Source organism: Cupressus sempervirens, chromosome 6, assembly GCF_028749045.1.
Source record: "Cupressus sempervirens isolate cs-2001-9-10 chromosome 6, ASM2874904v1, whole genome shotgun sequence".
In the NCBI taxonomy this organism is placed as follows: domain Eukaryota; kingdom Viridiplantae; phylum Streptophyta; class Pinopsida; order Cupressales; family Cupressaceae; genus Cupressus; species Cupressus sempervirens.
In genome coordinates, this window is record NC_143123.1 from 75,900,043 (window position 1) to 75,921,471 (window position 21,429).

General features: G+C 35.0%; 1 protein-coding gene across 1 annotated transcript in view; it reads right to left on the minus strand.

Annotated features, from left to right (window-relative positions):
• Positions 1-21,429, minus strand: part of LOC149551235 (E3 ubiquitin-protein ligase BRE1-like 2) — a 58,491-nt gene that overhangs the window by 17,457 nt on the left and 19,605 nt on the right. Inside the window, exons 14-15 of the mRNA XM_089786794.1 lie at positions 16,787-16,859; positions 16,609-16,695 (exon numbers count right to left, since the gene is read on the minus strand). Coding sequence (XP_089642920.1) covers positions 16,609-16,695; positions 16,787-16,859 — 160 coding nt within the window. The remainder of the gene's footprint in view (positions 1-16,608; positions 16,696-16,786; positions 16,860-21,429) is intronic.

Sequence of the window (21,429 nt, forward strand, 5' to 3'; positions counted from 1 at the left end):
CTTGATCAAATTATTGGTGATGAGAAAATATCTCTTGATACTTAACATTACCTCTTGATATTCTCAAATTGCTTCATCTTCTCATATTTTCTCCAAACTTCCTCTTAGAGATTTTCTCATTGCCATTACTTTGAATTTATTTGCTACTCCATGTACTTGAATTTTGATATTCCTGAGGTGATGAAGCCTTCATGTAGCTGGATCTCTCTCTTTATGTTTTAACTCATCTTGCCTTGAATTTGCATTCTCAACTTTGAGCTTTGACCTCGAACTGTAATCTTGCTTGTAGTTTTGAACTTGATCTGGTAGCATCATTTTTCGTTGGCGTGATGAATGAGGGAGTTGCTCTAATGAGTGAATCTCCAACTCAGCCCGCCCTCTTTCATAGTTGCCTTGAGAGACAAAAGAGAATTACTATCAAGTTCACAAAATGATAAGAATAAATGATCTGAAGAAAATCTTGAAGTTTTTCCATGATAGGAAAATGTATCCAGATTCAACCTTTCTTCAAGACAAGGTGACTTCACCATTTCAATTTTTTCTCAAGATTTTCATCACCGTGTCATGCAAAGATTTTGTCTGTGTTTATAATCCTTGAATCTTGCAAAGAAATGTCTTTTTTTTTTTTTCACCAAAAATAACTCAAGTTCTTTGACTGCCAAGAAATTTGATTTAATCCCAGCCTTATGAAGTTTTGACGACTCTATGAACTGCTCCAAAAATTCACCCTTAAATTGATCGAAACCGCTGTATTTAGAGCTCTGCTCTGCTTGTCTTCTTAAATGCCCAGCTTACTTGATTTTGGTGTTTGAATGGAGAGGTCTGACCTCTCATATATAGGCATCCAAGACCAAGAGTTGCCTCTCTAGGGCTGGCTGACCTCTTTGGGCAAGAAGTACGGAAAAATTATTTGAAAAAAAAAAAAGCATTTTGGTGGATAGCTCATAGCAGGCCAATTTGGTCTAAATTCAAAATGTGGGTAACCACAATTCAATCAATATGCCAATAATAAAAGGGGTGACCACCTCTTGAATTTGGCAAAATTTCTCTCTTTTTTTTTTGTGTTGCAAGATGATGAAATCGATTTTATTCATGAATGGATTCAGAATGGGAGAGGGTCGGAATCCGGCCTTATCCCAATAACCTCCTCTCGTTCCCCTAAAACTTTTCAATTCAGATTTTTGATTTTATATTTTATGTACAAGGGATTCATTTCCTTCAATTTGGTGACTTTCAGATTTTACGAGTGCAAGTGTAAATCAGATCAAATCCGACCTTATAAGGGCAAGAGAAATATAGTTTATTTTGCCTTGGAAAACTAATTTTAATCATTAAAATGATGCCCAAGCGATCTAAAGCTGTTCCAAGGAAAAGGGCTCGAATTTTTTGATGCTTTAATTGTGGGAAAGAAGAGGGTCAGAACCCAACCTGCTCTCAATCCCACTAGAATAAGCAAACGTCAGATTCTGACCTTCTCTCAGTCCCTTTTAAAATTTGCAGCAACTGCAACCTTTCCAATTGTCTAATTTAAAATTCTTGTGTGCCCAGATTTGATTCAATTGGGGTTTAATTTCATCAAAACTTAGATTATGATCAATAGCCCATTAAATGAAGCCCAAGCCTAAATAGAATGGTGCAAACTTTGCTGGTCCTTTGTAATGTGAACAAGACAAAGTCAGAGTCCGCCCTTGTCTCAATCCCATGGAAATGAAGGAAGGTTGGAATCCAACCTGGTCTCAGCCCCATGCAATTTCTCCTCCAAGATCCAACTCACCATTACATATTAGTTTGATTTCAAGTTTGAATTTTTCCTTGATATTCTTGGTTTATAATTTTTTCTGATCATTTATGGAATATTTTTTCCCCCATTTGAAAGATCACTCAAAGTGTAGGGTCTAATCTGTATGCTTCTTGAGAGGTTCAACCTCCTTTTCCTTACAAAAACCTGCCCTCCCTTACAAGGTCTGTTTTACACCCATATTTTCAATTCAAATTGCAAGGATATTTAAGATTGAGAAAAAAGTTAAGTGGAAGGGGGTGGAAATTCAAGACGGAAGTTCCAGCGGGAACGAGAGAAGGTGGGAATCCAACCTGCTCTCAATGTGTTTCATCCACCGATTCTCAAACCGATGGAGCACTCTCAAGATTTTAAAAAAAGGTTATATAAGTATTTAAGTATAAGTTATTACTGTTAAGATGTTTGAGAGTGGTTTCAGTTTCATAGGAGTTGCAATAAAAATTCTAAATTTTGAAAATTTCTAAATAAGTTACACCACGAAATTTGAGGATTTAGCATAACTCCATCAATGTTATATCCCACAAACTTTCCCAATTTTCTAAGATAAATTGAGACTAGAACAAAGATTTTCAAAAGATTCTAACTCATTTCATCACAAACCCTTGATTTTGTTGATGTTTGATAGCTTCAGTCGGATAAACCTATATATAATTTTATATGATTATATATATATATATATATATATATATATATGCGTGTGTGTGTTCTTTATATTGGGATATAAGGTCATTGTTAAATGAGAAAATATATATATATATATATATGAGATTAAATTTATTATTATTATTAATTATCTTATTACTGAATAGACATGTCTATTCGTGGCCAATTCTCAATAAATATAAATATATAAATATATATATATATATATATATATATATATGAGGATGTTGCATTTGGAACACATATACCATAACAAAGGCAATGCTTAATACATTTGCAGCAGGTCCTCAGGAAATCAACATGGTATCAGAGCAGCATGCATTTCCTTTGCCTTCCCTTCGGTGAAAGAATGACTTCTAATTATAGTAATATTTCCTGTCACAAATCTGAAACAAAGGGATCAACATCGATCAGAGTTTCAAAGGAGTGACAAGAGTATTATAGAATTGAGATGTGGGGAGTGCCTGATTTGAGTAACGATTCAAATCATCAGAAAAGCCGTCAAGATAATCACAGATATTATAGAGTAGTGTTCCTATAGATAGTGATAAAATGTATTAAGACATGGATTCCTTATTGTTATCACATACTCTTAATAACTGTGAGCAGAACCGTTGGAGAAGATCAAATCAGAAGGATTAATTGGATCGTTAGGGTCATGAGTGCAATTTTTCATGTCCAGAGTTGCACAAGTGTCGCAAGTATTAACCATGAGTCACCCGAGTTTAAATCGCAAATTCCAGAGATGCACTCTGCGACAAAGCCTCCTATGCAAAATTCATATCCTTATAGTTCTTCCCCCTTACTAGGGACGCTAATACGATTGCAATATGGAAAATGAGCACCTCAAGTGTCAGACAAACATATATTGTGATGGATAACTTTTTGTTTTTGTTTTGTTACCATTTGAAAACGATAAGCAACAATGGTGAAAATTGAAGGCAAAGAAGTGACTAGATTAATTCCTCAAATGTCAGCAATATAAAGAAATTATCGATGTCATTGATCTATATGGTTACATGCGCACTGTAGATTGTCAGATTTGTTGAAGCAATGTCCACAATAAGGCTGTCAATCCAGTAATATCACCAAATGTTCCTAAGATCATTGAAACTGGATTGCAGAATGAGTCACTAAATAATATTTGGGAACTTTTGATGTCAAGAACTACCCCATCACACAGGGAACGATGTGGAGTATAAGATGAACAATCAAGGTGAAGGAAGCAGATGTGGAATGGAAACCACGAGTTGAATCACGCATCATGCACACAGACATTTACGAGGGCAATACGATCACCATATATCTATTATGCCTTGCAACATGACCCTCCTTTGACAGATCGTACATGCCATGAATAGATGAGGGACCCACCGTTACTGAGTGAAATTAAATAGGAATATTTATATGGGATGATGCATCAAACGAGTATAGGGTCTAATGATCTAAATACCCATCATTCTCGTGCATGATTGACAATGACTACCAAGAGAACTAGAGGCTCCCATTATGAAAAAAAGAAGTAGGTACAATGAAGTTCATATTAATATTATGAAGTAATATTAATTGTTTATTTCCTATATAAGTTGGTGATATTGATTACCTTCGATTATTTTATGTGGCATTAATAAGCAAATAATATGTTGAAAATATAGATCAAAATATATATAGTAAGATTGAATATATATGCATATATGTTCAAAGTATATTTTTTCTCTATATTATATTGAAATTATCTTATTATGCAGAATTATTATCCTTGGGTATTTTAGTAGTCTCTTTCTTATTGCTATATGAGCTATATACCTTGATTTTTTCCTCCAAGAATGTTCTTGCAAGAAAAAGAGGGAGATTGAAATTCAAAGGGAGGTTCACATTTCAGGCAAACTTCAAAGAGCGAGAGCAGATAAAGGATATAATTCAGTCAACCTTTGGTGATCTCGATCATATTGATTCAGAGGGAGTAAACAATGATGAGATGGATTCTTCAATGATCAATAAATAGTAGCAGACAAGAATACTGTGAGTCATGAATATACCTCGTGACTGTGATTTTAATGAGCCTACCCCCCTTGTGTACATCATGAGCAAGTAACGACTTCCAAATGATGTCACTTCTATTTGCAGAAGTTACTATAAGTTTACAATCTTACAATAACTTGTATGATGAGATCAAACAAATTGAGCATATGGTGAATGTCTTGCATCTCAACATTCTGGAAGGCCATTACTCAAAGAGTATTTGGTGAATATCATTGATACTTTGGGAGGCCAAAATTCTTGATCTCAGAGGTAATATCAAACTTTATTTTGAGTATTCGGTGAATATCAATGATATTTTGGGAGGCCAATACTCTTGATATCAAATGTGATATCAAAACCTTTTGAGTACTTGGTGAATATCATTGAAGTAATAGTAATTTTTATGTGTTTATCCTTCTAAGCTAAGAGGGAGTGTTGATGTTTGATAGCTTCTTGATCAAGTCTTTTAAAATGATAAAAGCCTCTTGATCATTAAAGGATACACCTTAAAATCCATTAAAATATTGGTTGGCATTTCAAACACTAATTGAGTATATAGTTTTTGAAGGCTTCAAAGCTATGTCACAAGGTTCAAATTCAAATTCGAGTTCATGGATCATAAAATTCGGATGAAATTCGGCCAGGGTAAAAATTCTAAAAAAGTTCGACATTAAATTTAACTTATATAAATTTATTCATTTTTAAATATAAGTAATATATCCACAAAATTGTCAAAATAGTTTGACATTGCTAAATAATTAAACTAAAGAACTCAATATTATATTAAAAGTATTATTATAAATAGCACTATTATATTTAATGTCCTAAAATTTGGATGAAGTTCAGAAAGGGTCAAAATTCGTTGAAATTCGAACTTCATGGATGAAATTCGGCGAATCCTATGACTTAGCTTCAAATTAATTGGCTGCCACATCTACCTATTGCCTTTTTGTCATGTACGTTTAAATCTCAATGGCATAGACTTGCTATGTTTGGTGGGATATGACAAGATAGCTGTCCTATCATAATAAATGGGTAGACCAATATCAATCATCCGCCACACATCAATATTGTTGTTGCATGTTCAACTAATTCTTATTTCTTAGAGCTACTAATTGTTAAAAGAGGAGGAAGGATGCAAACCAGTGTAAAACGGGCTCTGGGGGACATTGGGGCAAGTTTCCAAGATAGCGAAAAACGAGGTCTTCAATTTGGAGACAGCAAGGGATCGAAGAGGGGTACTGTAATATATATATATATATATATATATCTCCAAATGCTAGTTATGAAATGATGTATAATGGTATAAGAACTATAAATACCAAATGCTTGAACATAGCAAAATTGCAACATAGTAATGTACTCGATACAGAATATGGTATACCATGTTTGACCAACATTAAATATCAAATTATGAATTACTACAAAAAATTCAAATAATAGAAGCTTTTGATTTATATTATATCAAATTATCATAAAGATGATTATGATGAGTAGCATGAAAACAAGCACAAAATCATGTCTAAATGTAGTGAAGTAAGTCCTCTAATCATTCCCCAACGCAAACTCCTCATCATTGGAACTACTGAACTCCTCATGATCAAGATCTGCCGAAGGAATAAAAAACATCTCTAGATCTGTGGCTGTTGAAATCTCATGCTCATCAATTGTGATGGCAACAGGGGACATTCAAACATCCTTGGGATGGTCAAAGGATGCCTAGCAATGGGACATCCCCGACTTGCGTGCATGGAGGTTTGAGGGGGGCATGTGTTCTCCTGTTACACTGATGCAAAATTCTTATTTCATAAATTGAAAGATGTAATAGAAGAGCTCGAAACCTCTAACATCATACAAATAGTGACAAATTCAAACCACTTACGTAAGTCAGAAGGCATGATGCTGTAAGGTTCTTGCAAGTGCTTTTTCAATATTGTGTTGTGCTCAAGCATTGAACAACACATTAAAAAACATTTAGAAGATCGATTGGATGGAAACAATGGTAGTAGAAACTAGAGTCATGGATGTTCATTTGCAACCAATATGCTTCAGTTGCTTTCTTTTAGACTCTCTTTTTTGTAAAAGGAAATCCTCATGCAAAATTTGATAATGGTCAACAAATGAGCCAACTATTTCACTTTAATAAATAAGATGGTTGAGGTACATGAAGCTATACAATTAATGATGATTAATTTAGAGTGATGTAGATGTTCAAAGGCAAGCACAAATAAGGAACAATAGATCCTTGGCAGTTATTGGCAGTCCATAATGAAATAAGAAATTGTTGATTTTAATAATTAGTTTTTTTTAATTAAAAACCTTATGTTTCTAACTTGCAACTTGTTTTTATTCTTAGTAATAGCATTCACTGTATTGTTTGAGTCCCAAATTCGAAAATCCTTTTCGAAACTTTAATTTTTGAAATAGTCTCCACTAACAAATATGTTGATTTTTTCAAGGTGAATGTTATAGTCATGTACTATCTAGACTCTCCTAGCAAGGATCCTACTTTGAGATTTTAGGAGTATGGTAGGTCTTGTTGTGACCTTTTAACAAATCGTCCATTAGAATTGGGAGCCCTTACGTCTTGATTTGCTTAGCCTTGTGTTTATCTCCAGAGCCTCCTTGTGTTCCAAATAAGGAGTGTTAAATTAAATTTTAGTTTAGTATTGAGTGGAAAAGAGTCCCTATCATTTTTGGTTTCGATTTTGAAATATTTCCTTGTTTAGAATTGTGACGTAGATATTTCCCAATAATAATTCTCTTTAAAGTCCTAGGGTTAAAATATCAAAGAGATTTTTTATATCCTTGGAAGAGTGAGCTAATAAAATTTGAAGTTTTTTGGTGATGTCCCCATCTTGTCATTTTCAGCTACTAATTAGCAACAATAAGAGAACAAACAAAGATGTCTCTAGTTCTTAAGTTGGAAAGATGAATTTAGTTAATCAGTTGATTAAAGGATGGATAACCAAAATGGGCACCAAGCATGAAATCACTAAGCTTAGCTAAACCTATTCCTAAGATATATCTCATGACATTCAAAGTATAAAGCATGGAGGCATGGTTAAGTGATAATAGATAGATAGTGGTTGCATAAAAGAACAACAAAAATGGCAGTGAATGCAAATCCCTTCACAAGGCTACATGTAGCACAGCAGTGCCGATTTTCAAGAGTTGAGGAATTCTGTAGGAGGTAATAATGCCTCCATCATTAGCAATGTACACTTGTAAGCACTAAATTTACACCATCCAAGGAAAGCTTCAAAAGGGATCCATCTGCACTCCAAGACATGGTTTCATAGTGAAAGAGAGTGCTTCAAATTCTAAAATCCACCTCCCTTCGTCAGAGGTGTCATGAACATAGGCCAAGGAGTGTCAAAGAATTGGTTCAAATACCAAAACTCACCTCTAATACACATTTGCAATCGTGAATGCTGATTTGTGATGCCCAAGTAAGCTGTGAAATACAAAGTTTTCCATCCCCAATAACCTATATTCAGCAACTATAGAAAGGTTGTAGTCCTGCCACTAAATCAAATTGACAACCAAATACAAATACGAATAAGGAGTGAAAATGTTCAAATCCCAATCATCTTGATTCACAACAGATATGCACTTTGGGTGCAATTCTAAGTATGTCGAGGAAACGGTATAAATGTAAAAACCCGTCAAAGCCTCAAAAACACACCTTGGAAGCAAATACTACATGTCATACCACTAAATCATATTGGCGCTCAAGAACAAATATGAATACGGCATTAAAAATGTTTGAATACCAAACATCTCAGGAAACAAAAACCATACGCTTGGGGTATAATTCTAAGAATGTTAAGGAAACTGTATAAATGTAAAAATGTGTTGAAGCCTCAACAATGCACCCAAGGCACAAATATTGTATGTTCACAAAAGAGTAATAAAGTTTAAAATCCCTCACATGCCCTCATACGCGCTCTGGGCACGAATATCATATGCCCACAAAAAGATTTGAAGCACAAAATCCTCCATGCCCTCTCCCATGTGGCTAGAATGTGGATTCACAATAATCATGGATTTTTAGAAAAGAGGAGAAATCCATCAAAAGGTCTAATATGCACTCTCTGTGCATTTTTCATTATGTCATGGAAAACAGTAAAACATTAGAGTCTACAAGCACGCCTTGTTTGTGCTCATCAATGCATTTCGCAAATCAAGAAAACATTAGAATTTCAAATGTTCGTCCCTATATAAACCTCGTATATTTCAGAAACATTAAATAATGCACTGAAATTTATATGTGCTCGTAAAGAGGATAGCTGGGGGGAAAAGAATAAAATTGACCATAATGTCAGGAATTTATTCCTATGTCCAAGTTCATGCTCATGGATAAGATGGGATGTGTGATTGAATTTTTTTTTTAAAATTGAAAACCTTTTTGTATTCAAGGTGTATTGAAAACCTTTTTGTATTCAAGATTGATTATTTGTATTAAGTGCTAAAGTTGGATAGAAGTACACAGAAACTTTTGGAACTTAGTTTGCGCCAAAGACTAGGTTAGGACATGAAAAATGTCCTTGACATCACAATTTAATTCATAATGGGAAAATTGTAAATTCATTGGATAAATGGCTAGATGGATTTAACCAAGTGTATGAAAAGGTTCAAGTCGAGAAATAAAATGGTGAAAAAGAGTTTTGGAATTATTTTTGGAGAATAATTAAATATTGGAATTTTCTCACCAATATTTAACTAAAATGTTAGAAATATTAAATTGCCAAAGTATTTGAAATCCAACCTATTAAAACTTAAGCCCAAAAATCAATGATGGTAAACAACATTAACGAGTCAAAACTGAAACAATAAACACCAAAAGTATCCTAGGAAAACCCTTCTAGAATGACGGGAAAAATCCAACCACACAACAAAAAGCATCATTTTATTGATCATAGAATTTCAAGTGTACAATGCCTATTGCTTGATGCGATATACATATCTTAAGGAGAGACACTTCACATTACAACCGTAAGTCTCTCCAATTTCCCAAAATGTGACTTTTTGTTTCAAAAAATAATTACAACTCTTCAATTTCCATGCCTCAATGCATGTCGAATGACACATGTTATTACATTTAATATTACAATTTAAAAATATGTGTCCTTTTCAGTTGAAGGTGACAATAACAGTAATAACGTCCATATTTCTAGGGATAAAGATCTCTATCGCAACTACAATCTTCAAAACTCCCTCTTAGCCAGAGAGAGATCTTTAGCTGAACAATCACACAAGACTACAACCAAAATGTCGATGATAAATCTCATCACTTAGATCCTATAAAATTCATGAAATCACTCAACATGAAAACCTATAACAATTACTCATATTCATGAAATTACTCAACATGAAATCATGTAACAATTACTCGTATTCATGGAATCACTCAATCATGAAATCTTATAACAATTACTAATTCATGGAATCACTCAACATAACAGATTTGAAAGACTCACAGCTAAGCCTTTAATCACAAACTCTCTCATCGTGAATTGTCATGGAATCTCTCAACATGACATCCGACTTCCATCATGGAATGTCTCAACATGATGACATCATGGACTATCTCAACATGATGTTCACTATCGCATAGTGAAAAAGTTATCATAGCTGATCTTACAATCTCATTTATTCACACAAGAATAGAAATAGACATAACACAATAAGACTTAGTTCCATTTAAGTATCAAATTTCACAAATACCACAATCAACGTAAGCATATATGAGAATAATGGGGATTCCAAAGCACTCCCTCTTAATTATGAACCCTCCCTCTAAAGCTCAGCATCTCTCCCTGGAGCTATAATCCATATCTTGTTGCATCCTGTAGCCAATATTAATTACTTATAACATCAACTATAATAGAGATCAAAAACCATACAATATGATCAATATAAAATACTTATCTCTTTGGAGATTTGGGCTCAACAAGAGATGATGAAACCGAGATAAAGCCCGACTTTCAAACTTTACTATTACAACAATTTGGATGCATCAATCATATAAAGCTTATCTCCTAGTAATTGATGAATGCTCAAATTCTGGAAAACCATCCTCAACTAGTATTCGAAATGTCTCAAGCAAATGCAATAATAGTTGCACTACATGCAATTCTACCTCATTACCATTGTAATGTTGTTGATGCTTTTCCTTTCCTTTACTGTTATGATAAGAAAACATCTCCAAAGTATACAGAGCAATATTGATTAATTGAACTAAACATAATGAATCTCATATAATATGAACAACTTTCTTATTATAAATGATATATTCTAATCAAAACCTGAAGATTGTAAGAAATTATTAGGGCTATGAATAAATATTAAAGAAACTTCATGTTTCCTACTCTTACTAGCATGAGTGTAGCCATTAGAAATATCTGAAGACCATCAATTGTTTTATCACCTCCACTCTCTTCTCTATCATTCATCTCTCGCATATGCATGCAATGTGAAGGCCACTTTAACATGATCCACAAGAACTGCAGTCCAAGTCACTATAAATTGAAACACAGGATCATTGATTTCTCCATTGGAATTAACTTGAATGGGTTTAAGCGCAGGAGGTTGTTGCAACCTTCCACTGCTTAGAAGGACTTATGGCTTGAGTTTTCCATTGAATAATATTATTTGGAAGGATATGCCATCTCAATTACGGAGGAACATGATATGTGGTAAAACCATAATCGACGTCTGAAGTCACATCGAGTCAACATCTTTTCTCTGACCTCCAAGACAATAGTAGTAAGAATTGAAACCTCTAAAGCAAATTGGAGCCGGTGCATTATACAACTGAGAAAATTATATCATATGACTCCTATTTCACAACAGAGAGCAATAATCCATTGAGAATTCCGTTGAATAATATTATGGCTTGAGTTTTCTGTTGAATAATATTATTGGGAAGGATATGCCATCTCAATTATGGAGGAACATGACATGTGGTAAAATCATAATTGACGTCTAAAGCCACACCGAGTCAACATCTTCTCTCTGACCTCCGAGACAATGGTAGTAAGAATTGAAACCTCTAAAGAACATTGGAGCTAATGCATTATACAACAAAGAACATTATATCATATGACTCATGTTCCAAAACAAAGAGCAATAATCATGCAAACAATGTTTTAAGAAACACTTTCCTTAATATTTCTCAAGTTGTAACTTCTAGAAGTCAATTGAGTTTAACATTGCACAATTGTGCTTAGTGCATGAACAGACTTAACGGCTTCTGAAGAGAGTAATAATAATATATGATGATGGAGGAGACGATAACAAAATGACATTAATACCTATTACCACACAACATGTTGAGTGAACGGTTATGACAATGAATAAGATCCATTTGTCATATACCATACAGATATAATACAAAATATCCAGATGTCACGATCAAGAAAATTGGATGACACCACATACAAAAGAGAAAAGAATGATGCTCCAGACACCCCACCGCTCAAAGATGCCATGCCCAAATTTGTTTAGGGATATGGTGAAAAAATAAATAAAATGCCTGACAATAGAAAAGAAGCGCAGATTCTAAAGAAGTATGCCACGAAACATTACCAAGAGCTACAAATTTGGCAACCATGAAAACATGATGAGGAGCATATGTTAAATAAGACAAAAAAAAAACACAACACTAACCAACTGAAGATATAGACTAGTCGACATTGTCCAGAAAAATCAAAGGAATGCAACCAAACATATGAACCACGATAATTCCAAAAAAGGAAAAAAGGAAAAATATTTATATAATCACTACTAATATTGAAAGGAATTTTCAAAGATGATCCACACCGAATCATAAATTAAACATACGTAATGCCAAAAACAAGAGACCTGAACATAACTACATTATCCAATACGAACAAGCTTCCATTATAGCTAAAATCAAACTAGGCTCTGATACCATGTGAAATCTTAAGCCCAAAAATCAATGATGGTAAACAGCAACAAGGAGTCAAATCTAAAACAATAAAAACCAGAAGTATCCTGGGAAAACCCTTCTAAAATGAAGGGAAAAATCCATCCATACAACAAAAAGTATCATTTTATTGATCACAAAAGTTCAAGTGTACAATGCCTGTCGCTTGATAAGATATATATAACTTAAGGAGAGACACTTCACATTCCAACCAAAGGTTTTCCCAAAACGTGACTCTTTATTACAGAAAACAATTACAACTCTTCGAATTTCCATGCCTCAACGCATGTCGAATGACACATGTTATTACATTTAATATTACAATTTAAACATGTGTCCTTTTCAGCTAAAGGTGACAATAACGATAATAACGTCCATATTTCCAAGGATAAAGATCTCTATCGCAGCTACAATCTTCAACACAACCCACTTAAGCGCAAACAGATAGCCAAAGCTTAATGATGAAGCTAAAATGCTCAAAACTAACATGGAAGCGAATTTAATGAATTTAAAGGGAATCTCTCCCACAATGGTAACTAGAAGGGAACTTAACGGAATTACACAAAATTAACTCCTTGCCAATTACGCATAGCATGACTACATAAGAAATGGATTTTTCATTTCATTCTCATATTTGAGAATTGGAGAACCAATAGCTAAGCTAAGGATTTTGAAGATCTTGGAGGTCTTTACTAGAAAGAGACAAAGTCACATTTAGTCCAAAGAGTCGAGAAAGAAGTTGTGAAGTTTAGAGGGAACAAAATCTACAATAAGTTTGAAAAATCAAAGAAAAGGCATGGATTCCCTGAGGAGAGAGAAACTGTCCTTCAAGAAAGAGACTAGAGATTGTGTAACAAATGTTTTAATTGTCTTCACCAAAATCAGAATGTTTCACAAATGAAGAGGTTAATCTGCTTTTTCATTCCTTGCATGTTCCTATATTGTTTATTTTGTTTTTTAGGAAGGAAAGCAGTAGCATTCAGAGGAGCCAGACTGTCCAGATCGGCCTTGAACAAGAACGAGCAGTCGGTATTTCACCTAGAGTCAAAGATTGTATCAAAATAGAAAAATGTGTGTGACAAAATTCTTGGAGGATACATATAAAGACCATAATTCCATGTACTTGGCTACTTAGATTGTCAAAAGCAAGATTGTGGCTACAGCTAGATTGATTTCAGCCTTCCACCATGCAGAGTTGATTGTAGAATGCTCAAGGCATTACAATTTAAAAGAGAGAATGATTAGAGATCCAAATGGAAAAGTATTAGCAAACCTTTTTCCACAAGCCTTTTCAGAAGCATTTAGAATCCCAATGTATAGATTTATGGTGTTGAAGTCAAAGGAGCAGGCACTTGGATTTTATACTGTTGGGATTTACCATTGCGATGGTGTGATCAACCATAAGTGGCTACGGAAGAACTGAGCTCACCACTCAAAGTTACCCAAGCAACTGGTCTAGCTAGACTTCCACCAAGAGTACAATTATTTGCTCATGATGTTGAATAGACTCTAGAGTATTTGGGATCTTCCAATCCTACACATTTGAACCATGGATGTGGTATTTTGTTAAATAAGTGATTGAAGGAGTCAACAATATGGATTGGGCAGGAATGATCAATGACAATCTAAATGAACAACTCAGAAATCTAGAGCAGTTGGGCAAATTCTACATTAGCTCCTATATCATATACAGATTGGCCCAGATGACAAGATATGATGGGTTACCATGCAAAGGAGCAATATGGAGTGGCTTACATCATTTGGAAGTGCATGAGTGCCACCCTCAGTTACAATTGTATGCTAAGGACAACTTCATCAGAGTCAATCACACTTTCCGCCATTTGCATTGTCAAGGCTTTGCAAGATAGATTACATGAGGTTGTTTGCTGAGAAGTGTAGAGCACGGTTCGTCCAGTTCCCAACCTTCTACATCAGGCTACAGGGATTTTCTTTAGAACCATATAAACTCTCGAGGTTTACTACTAACAAGATAGAAGTCATCACACAGCTGATGGCATATAATAAGATTCAAAAGAGAGAGGAAGTTGGGACTTGAATTCCAAATCACAATAGGAGATAAAGTTCAAACTGTACATGTTTGTAGGGCAGTCAAAAAACTGGCAGAGCTGCATTTCTACCATCTGGTACTTTTACCAGCGAGACAGAACTATGACCCCTACAATAGGATCAGAGTGGTGGCTGGTGTGAAATGAAATACCAACACAAGGTACACCATGAGGACTTCTAGGCCAACGCTGCAAATGAGTACGAGATAAAAAGGATAATGTTTTCCAGATTGCCACACAACATGATCAGAGATACAAAATCATTCAAGTGCCTGATCCAGTGGAGGAAGATATAAATGTGATCCAATCCAGCTATCAGGTGGAAAGGGAAAGGACCATCCAGCCTTATGATTGATTCAAAAAGTAAATTCTAGGTCATGATTTCATATCCGCATAAGTTGTGAAATTCACAAAATGGTAATATAAGCATCAGATCAGCAAACTGAGTGTGTCTAAGGATAGCCTAACTTATAAATTGATGGGTCATCAACCATTGCAGCATGAAAGTTGGACAAAATCCATAGACAGAAATTGTTCTCATGCAATGCCATAATTCCAAAATATGCAGAAAATTGATTGGTTGAAAAGGTTTAGAACCTTTGAAGCAAATGCAATTGGCAGGTCTACACCTAGATGCTTCTGCCTACTCAAAACAGAAAGGAAAGAAACAATGGTCTAAAACATCAGCAAGTATTAGAATGAACTTTCTCCTGCATGAGCGACCAAAGTGGTGAATATTGTCACCATTCAAAACCATTGCAAGGAAGAATGAACTTTGAAAAAGGAGCGAATGAAAAGTAGGAAAAAAATCAACGATAGGAATGGAATCCATTGTCTTGCATCCCCTTTCAAACAATCTGTAATGTCAAGGCTCAAAGTTAGCCGCCCAACTTCAGATAGGGAGTGCCTTCAACATAATAAGTGAGTGCACTGCACTAATATAAGAAGCGGAATAAGTATTATAACATATTGGTTTTTAAAAAGAATGCTTAAGCTTTAGTAGCAAAAGCCACATCTGGTGAAAATGAATATGGCCTAACCTCAAGTATGGAAGCTAACAAACAATACAGATCCCTTCTAAATAAGGGGTTAGCAGTAAAACGCAATACCATAAAGATGAAAACATTCATCACATAAAGATGATGCCCGTGTTGAAGTAGTCCTACTAGGGAAATACAAATTTTGCTTATAACTCTCAATGATCACTTTATGAAAATCAATTTTCACATTAATGTATTCACTCTATTTCAACAAGATTTACAAGACTTAAAAATTATCAACTAAAAACAACTGCACAGAATGCTTCCTCTGCAATATGCTAACAAGGCTGCCTCACAGATGAATGTGTGTAAGCGGGTTTGCTTGGATATGCTAACAAGACTAGGGTAACCTCTATTGTTGCTTTGGATCCATTTGCCCTTGTTTCTGAGCCAACTGTGGCTGCTCACAAGTAAATGTGTGTAAGCAGGTTTGCTCAGATCTTGATCAAAGTAGTCTACCCCCTACAAGCGGGTTTGCTCAGATCTTGATCGAAGTAGTCTACCCCCTACGATTCCGGCTAGGGTTTCTGAGGTAATGGACGTCAGTTCCTGAGGTAATGCACGTTGGCTCCCATCCAAAGCTGAGTGATATTCAAGTGAACAAGACATGGCATCCAAGGTGTGCTAGGTGTCTCACCATAAAAATCTGACATTTTATTATATGAAGAGACATGCGTTTGGAAATATGAAGAAATCTGCATTTGGTATATGAAGAGACCTTCAGTTATGATATGAAGAGTCTCTCAATTCAACATATATGATTGCTTTGTGTGAAAATTATTGTATTCAGTTGAAAGCATTGTACTTAGCTATTTATTATTTTAATAAAAGAGATATTCTTCTGGTGCGGCTGGGTTTTTTCCCTCAAGTTGGAGGGATTTCCTAGGATAAATTGTTGTCTTTAGGTGCCTTTTTCTTGTTCTTTTGTTTATTGCTGTTTATCTTTATTTCTGGACTAAACATTAACAAAAGAACCCTAGTCCTATTGAAATATTAAATTCAAGAACCATCTGCCACAATAAGATTATATATCTATTATTTGAAAACCTTGTATGAAATATTTACCTTGATGTTATAATCATCTCTCTCAGTAATTTGCTGAAGCAGTCGCTGGTTTTGAGTTTGCATATCTTCATATGCTTGTCCAATAGTCTGACACCCAAATTTGTACAATCAAACTAATTAGACAAAAATGTACACATTTCAATATTGTTTACAATTTACATCATTATGGAAAACTAACCTCTATTTCAGCAATATAAGCTTCTCCTTCTTCATTTTTAGCCTTCAAAGCCTCAGTAAGCTCTAATATATCCCTACATGAACACCAACGATCAAATATATCAGATAAGGAAATTACAAACTAAAGTTTTGAAAACAATAACAGAAAAAAATTATTCTTGAAAGTTTAAAGCACATATAAAAATGGTCACCATTCAACCGGCCAAAAAAAAATGTCACCATTCAATGTTTGGCAAAAAAAGCTCCACATTTCCAAATAAATAAAATCGACATCAATTCCAATTTCGTCAAAAAAAATCTTTCAAAAAGAATTGAAAACAATAGTTTCCATTATCTTCCTGGAGCTTTTGTATGCAAATGATCTCCCCTAACTAGACATTTCAGCATCAGCAGTCATTTTAAAATCCCCTTCCTACTACTTTTAAGGAAATATGACTTTTTAATTTCTAGATCTAAGAGGCAGCAAATATTTCGTAGACAATCCCAACCAGTAATTTGGCGGACAGACAAGTCACAATTTTTCAACCTAGAATTTATTGGAACCAAAGTTTGTTTCTTCTGAGCAAAATCACTTCTCAAAATATATTAAGCAGCGTATTCATGCTTTTGGCCTCATCAACAAACACTTCTTCCAGCATCGAACATCGTGATTTCATCCCTCTTAACTTTGTATTTAACTGAAATCATAATTGATTGACTGAAGTCTTGCCATCATTTTAACGGTCATGGCCTCCTTCACCTCTCTTTAGGTTCTTGTAAGGCACCCACAACACAAGATCAGAACTAAGTTTCAACAATCAAGCTTCCAATGTCTCTCAATCATAATACTAAAAAATTCATAATCAAACCATATTCTCTTCCAGAATCACATGGCTGCTTCCAGAAGTTCAATAATCACCCAAGGTTCATGTGCCCCTGCGAAGAACAGATCACATTCCGGTTTCTGAAAATGACACATCTTCGCTATTGATTCATAAGTATGGAAAGTGGATGTAGACTTGAGCTAAAAGCCTCAACTGTTAGATCAAAGGCAAATGAAAGACGTTATCCTCTGTTAGATATATTAATGATACCAAACAGGTATGTGATGGCTGTTCTTTTTTAAAAATCAGAAAAGAACTGTCTTATAAAGAGGGACCTCGTTTTATAGCAGTTCTAGTCTTTGTTTGAAACCTTGGGCAACTGCTTTAAAGTTTAAACTGAGCGGATGGCCTTCCAGGTGCAATCCTCATTTGGCTGTCTTATGCTACTCTCATACAAGATTTGGGATGAGTTTCTCTAAGAATAATTGTTCATTGCACTGATGAATTTACTGCATCCTCCAAGCTTCTTTTAATACCAAGGATTCATAGCAACTGCAAGGTTCCACAGGGATGGGAGCAATTGGATGCTAGGAAACGGGTACAGCTAGTTTTCAAAATAGTGGGATATGTCATTTTTTTTAATCTAATTTATTCTTATTAGAGAATCAGAAAATATGAGTCATGACAATGGTTTTTCAAAACAACAATAGTGATAAAGTTTGTAGATGTAATATATTGTTTTCAGTTTCAAATTTGCAAAATGTTTGTAACAATAATGTATGCTAAGGTGGGGACTTTAATCATGAACAAAAAGATCACCAATCATATAAAAATGACATGTTGCAAATGATAAACTTCTGCCTTGAACAGTGACAAAGTTTATTGTTAATCAGTATTCTATCAAAGTTTCAAACTGATTTCCTGTCGAATTAAGCTTGATAAACAACAAGCAGATACACAAACAAAACAACCAGAAATCTCAGTCCAGGTCCTCAGATATGATTCTCTCCACTGAGTACCCAGTACTTGGTTACGTGTACCCAGTATTTGTCTGCGTGGGTACGCGTCACAGGTGTGTGCGTATGTGTACCCATGCAACATAGATACCAAGGCTTGTCAGTGATAATATTAAGCTTGAAAGTAGGTGGTCTTCAGTCGGAGCAACTTGATGATTACAAGAACATTCCATTTCACTGCTGGATTTTACATGCCCATGGAACCTAGCTTGAGCATGCTCTATTCAATCAACAGCCACAGGAAACATCCATGCAAAAGCAAATGAACAAAATGCTGGAAATAATTCATGACAACAACCAAGGAGACACAGAATAAGACATCGCCCCAGCAAATAAAGAGAAACTAACAATCTTAAAGTAAACAGCTAATGCCAGTAAAGAACGTGCTAGGAATGAATCAAAGCCAGAAAGTGGCCTAATGTAATCTCCCTCTACCAAATCTTTCCGAAGAAGTGAATACAGACAACAGAGCATCACAAAACCTTCTACAAGGCTGAATCTGATGCAGTATCATGGCAGCGAGAGCCAAAACAAGGCCAATAGACAATCAATTATAGTCCAGTCTAATTTATAAAAGTGCTTATGAGCTCCAAAAAGTCCCTGTTTGAACATCTTCAATCTCAAGACAGGTACTGTTGCCAATTAAAGATTAGTTTAGCAGTAGCCATGAAAATCCAAGGAGCTGCACAAATCTGATTTTTGATTCCAGGAGCTTAGGCATGAGTTAATACAGATCAGAATTACAAGACCTTAGGCATGAGTTAACATATTACTGATCATAGTTCTTTTGATTGATCCAACATTTTGAGAAAATGATTTATTTATTTATATCATAATAATTCAAACTTCGAAAACCCATGTGGACCCAATCAATGCCCATATTCCTAGGGTCAATGGAAAACTGATGACAATTATGTGCACTAAAATTTTACTAGGTATAATGGTACTGAAGATCTTTCCCCTTTCATAGTACAAGCAATACGATGAGCTTGCAAACACTCATTTCAAATGTGCGTGAGTTAGAGTAGATTTAACATCTTAATCCTTCTTTTTTGTTACTATTTAATGAGCCAAAAGAATATTTGAAATAATCAAGACATTCTCCACAGATGTCAGTGAGAAAACAATCCCAATAGTAAGACATATTGTTGCCATACAAGTAGAGGAAACAATCCAGTCTCTCCAATATGAAGAATCAGACATCCATTAGCATGTCACCTCCTATATATATTTTTGTGAAGGGAGCATTGATAAAGCTTGCTTGGGCAACATTATGCACACATTTTTTGCATCATTAAAAAACCAAATTGGTCAAAACATAAAAGGTAAGAAAAATTGATCTTTATGTTCACAATTAAACAAAACAGATAAGTGGGGCTCACAAAGTACAATATGCTATAGAAGAGGTATTCTAGGTCGAAAATACTCAAGAATAAGATAATGAATCACAAACTGCAACAGAAGGTAAACAAATCCTCGTGAGCAAACTGAAATGATTAAACTCTGATTCATAAGACATAGTACAAGTATAAATTGCCCTGCATGGTTAAGAACCTTCAAAAAATATAGAACTAGTGAAGAAGTTCAACCAGGAAGCAACAAAAGGAATTCCCTTCTGTATCATATTTAGCACGACTTTGAACAAGATAACCAAACAACATCTGCAATTATCAGGTAAAGAAAACAGGCAATCCCTCTGTGTAGACCCCCCACTTCTCATAATAGGGTTGGGAGTGATAGAAAACTGTTGCAGAAATACACAAAGAACAATGTCGTCTAACTGATCCATCGCCCTTTTTTAATGAATTAACAATATGATAAGGACACTGCATGCTGAGACTACCTGTAGTGGATTGAAATAAGCGATCAGCCTCGCAGACTTAGGGGTCCTCTATATTGTTCTGTGTCTGAGAAATAACAGCTTCTAAAAGGTCGAGCTGTCTCTAATCAGAGCACTTACAAGGTGGAAAAACAACTGCCTGCAACCTGTGCAAAATGATATCTCCCCAACATATCAAAGCATATAGGACTGTAAAAAGAAAAGAAAAGCTAACCTCAACTTCCTACAAGTGCAAAGATAACAGGTCCTATTAACATAAGAGATGTCTTGTCAAGCTCAACGGATGACTCATGGATGTGTACCCTTAGCTAGCCAAAGGTTCTGAAATCTATAACTAATGTTCGACATAGAAATTGGGCTGAGCAAGTATGGAGAGGTACATAGGACATGAATGAATTTCCATTTGTCAGATGTACCAACGAAAGCACACAGGAGAATATGGGTCATCTAAGGAACTCAGGTAAAGGGCATTGACCTTTAGAGATGTACTAGATCAAAGCATTGTGACAATTTAGGAGTGTCAACAAAAAATTGTCTACTAGGGCACAGAGAACCATCTGTAGAACAAAGTGCCAACCAAGGGCATCTCTCATGGCCCAAAATAGAAACTTGCGGTTCTGAGACTGGTAAAGATAGAGCAAATGGGTTGGGCCAAGAAGCTCCAATTGTATAATGCTAAGCAACCATCCATTTGTAATGAATCGTTATGTTGATGTGTCAGAGTTTAAACTTTCTCTTGACCTAGTGGGAAGAAACTTTTATAGAACATTAAAACTGTAGGATTAATACCTGTGTTTATCAGGCATGTTATGGACGTCTTGGAAATTTCTCTAAAAACACTATGATTCCAAAAATAGAAAACGAGCATATAACTTCCAAAAGACTTCATGCTCACCGCTCTTTCAAAGAAAACTGTATAGGAAAAGAAGACTGGATAGGTCACCACTATTTGTGTTTAAGACAATGGCCCTAGCTTTACTAATGT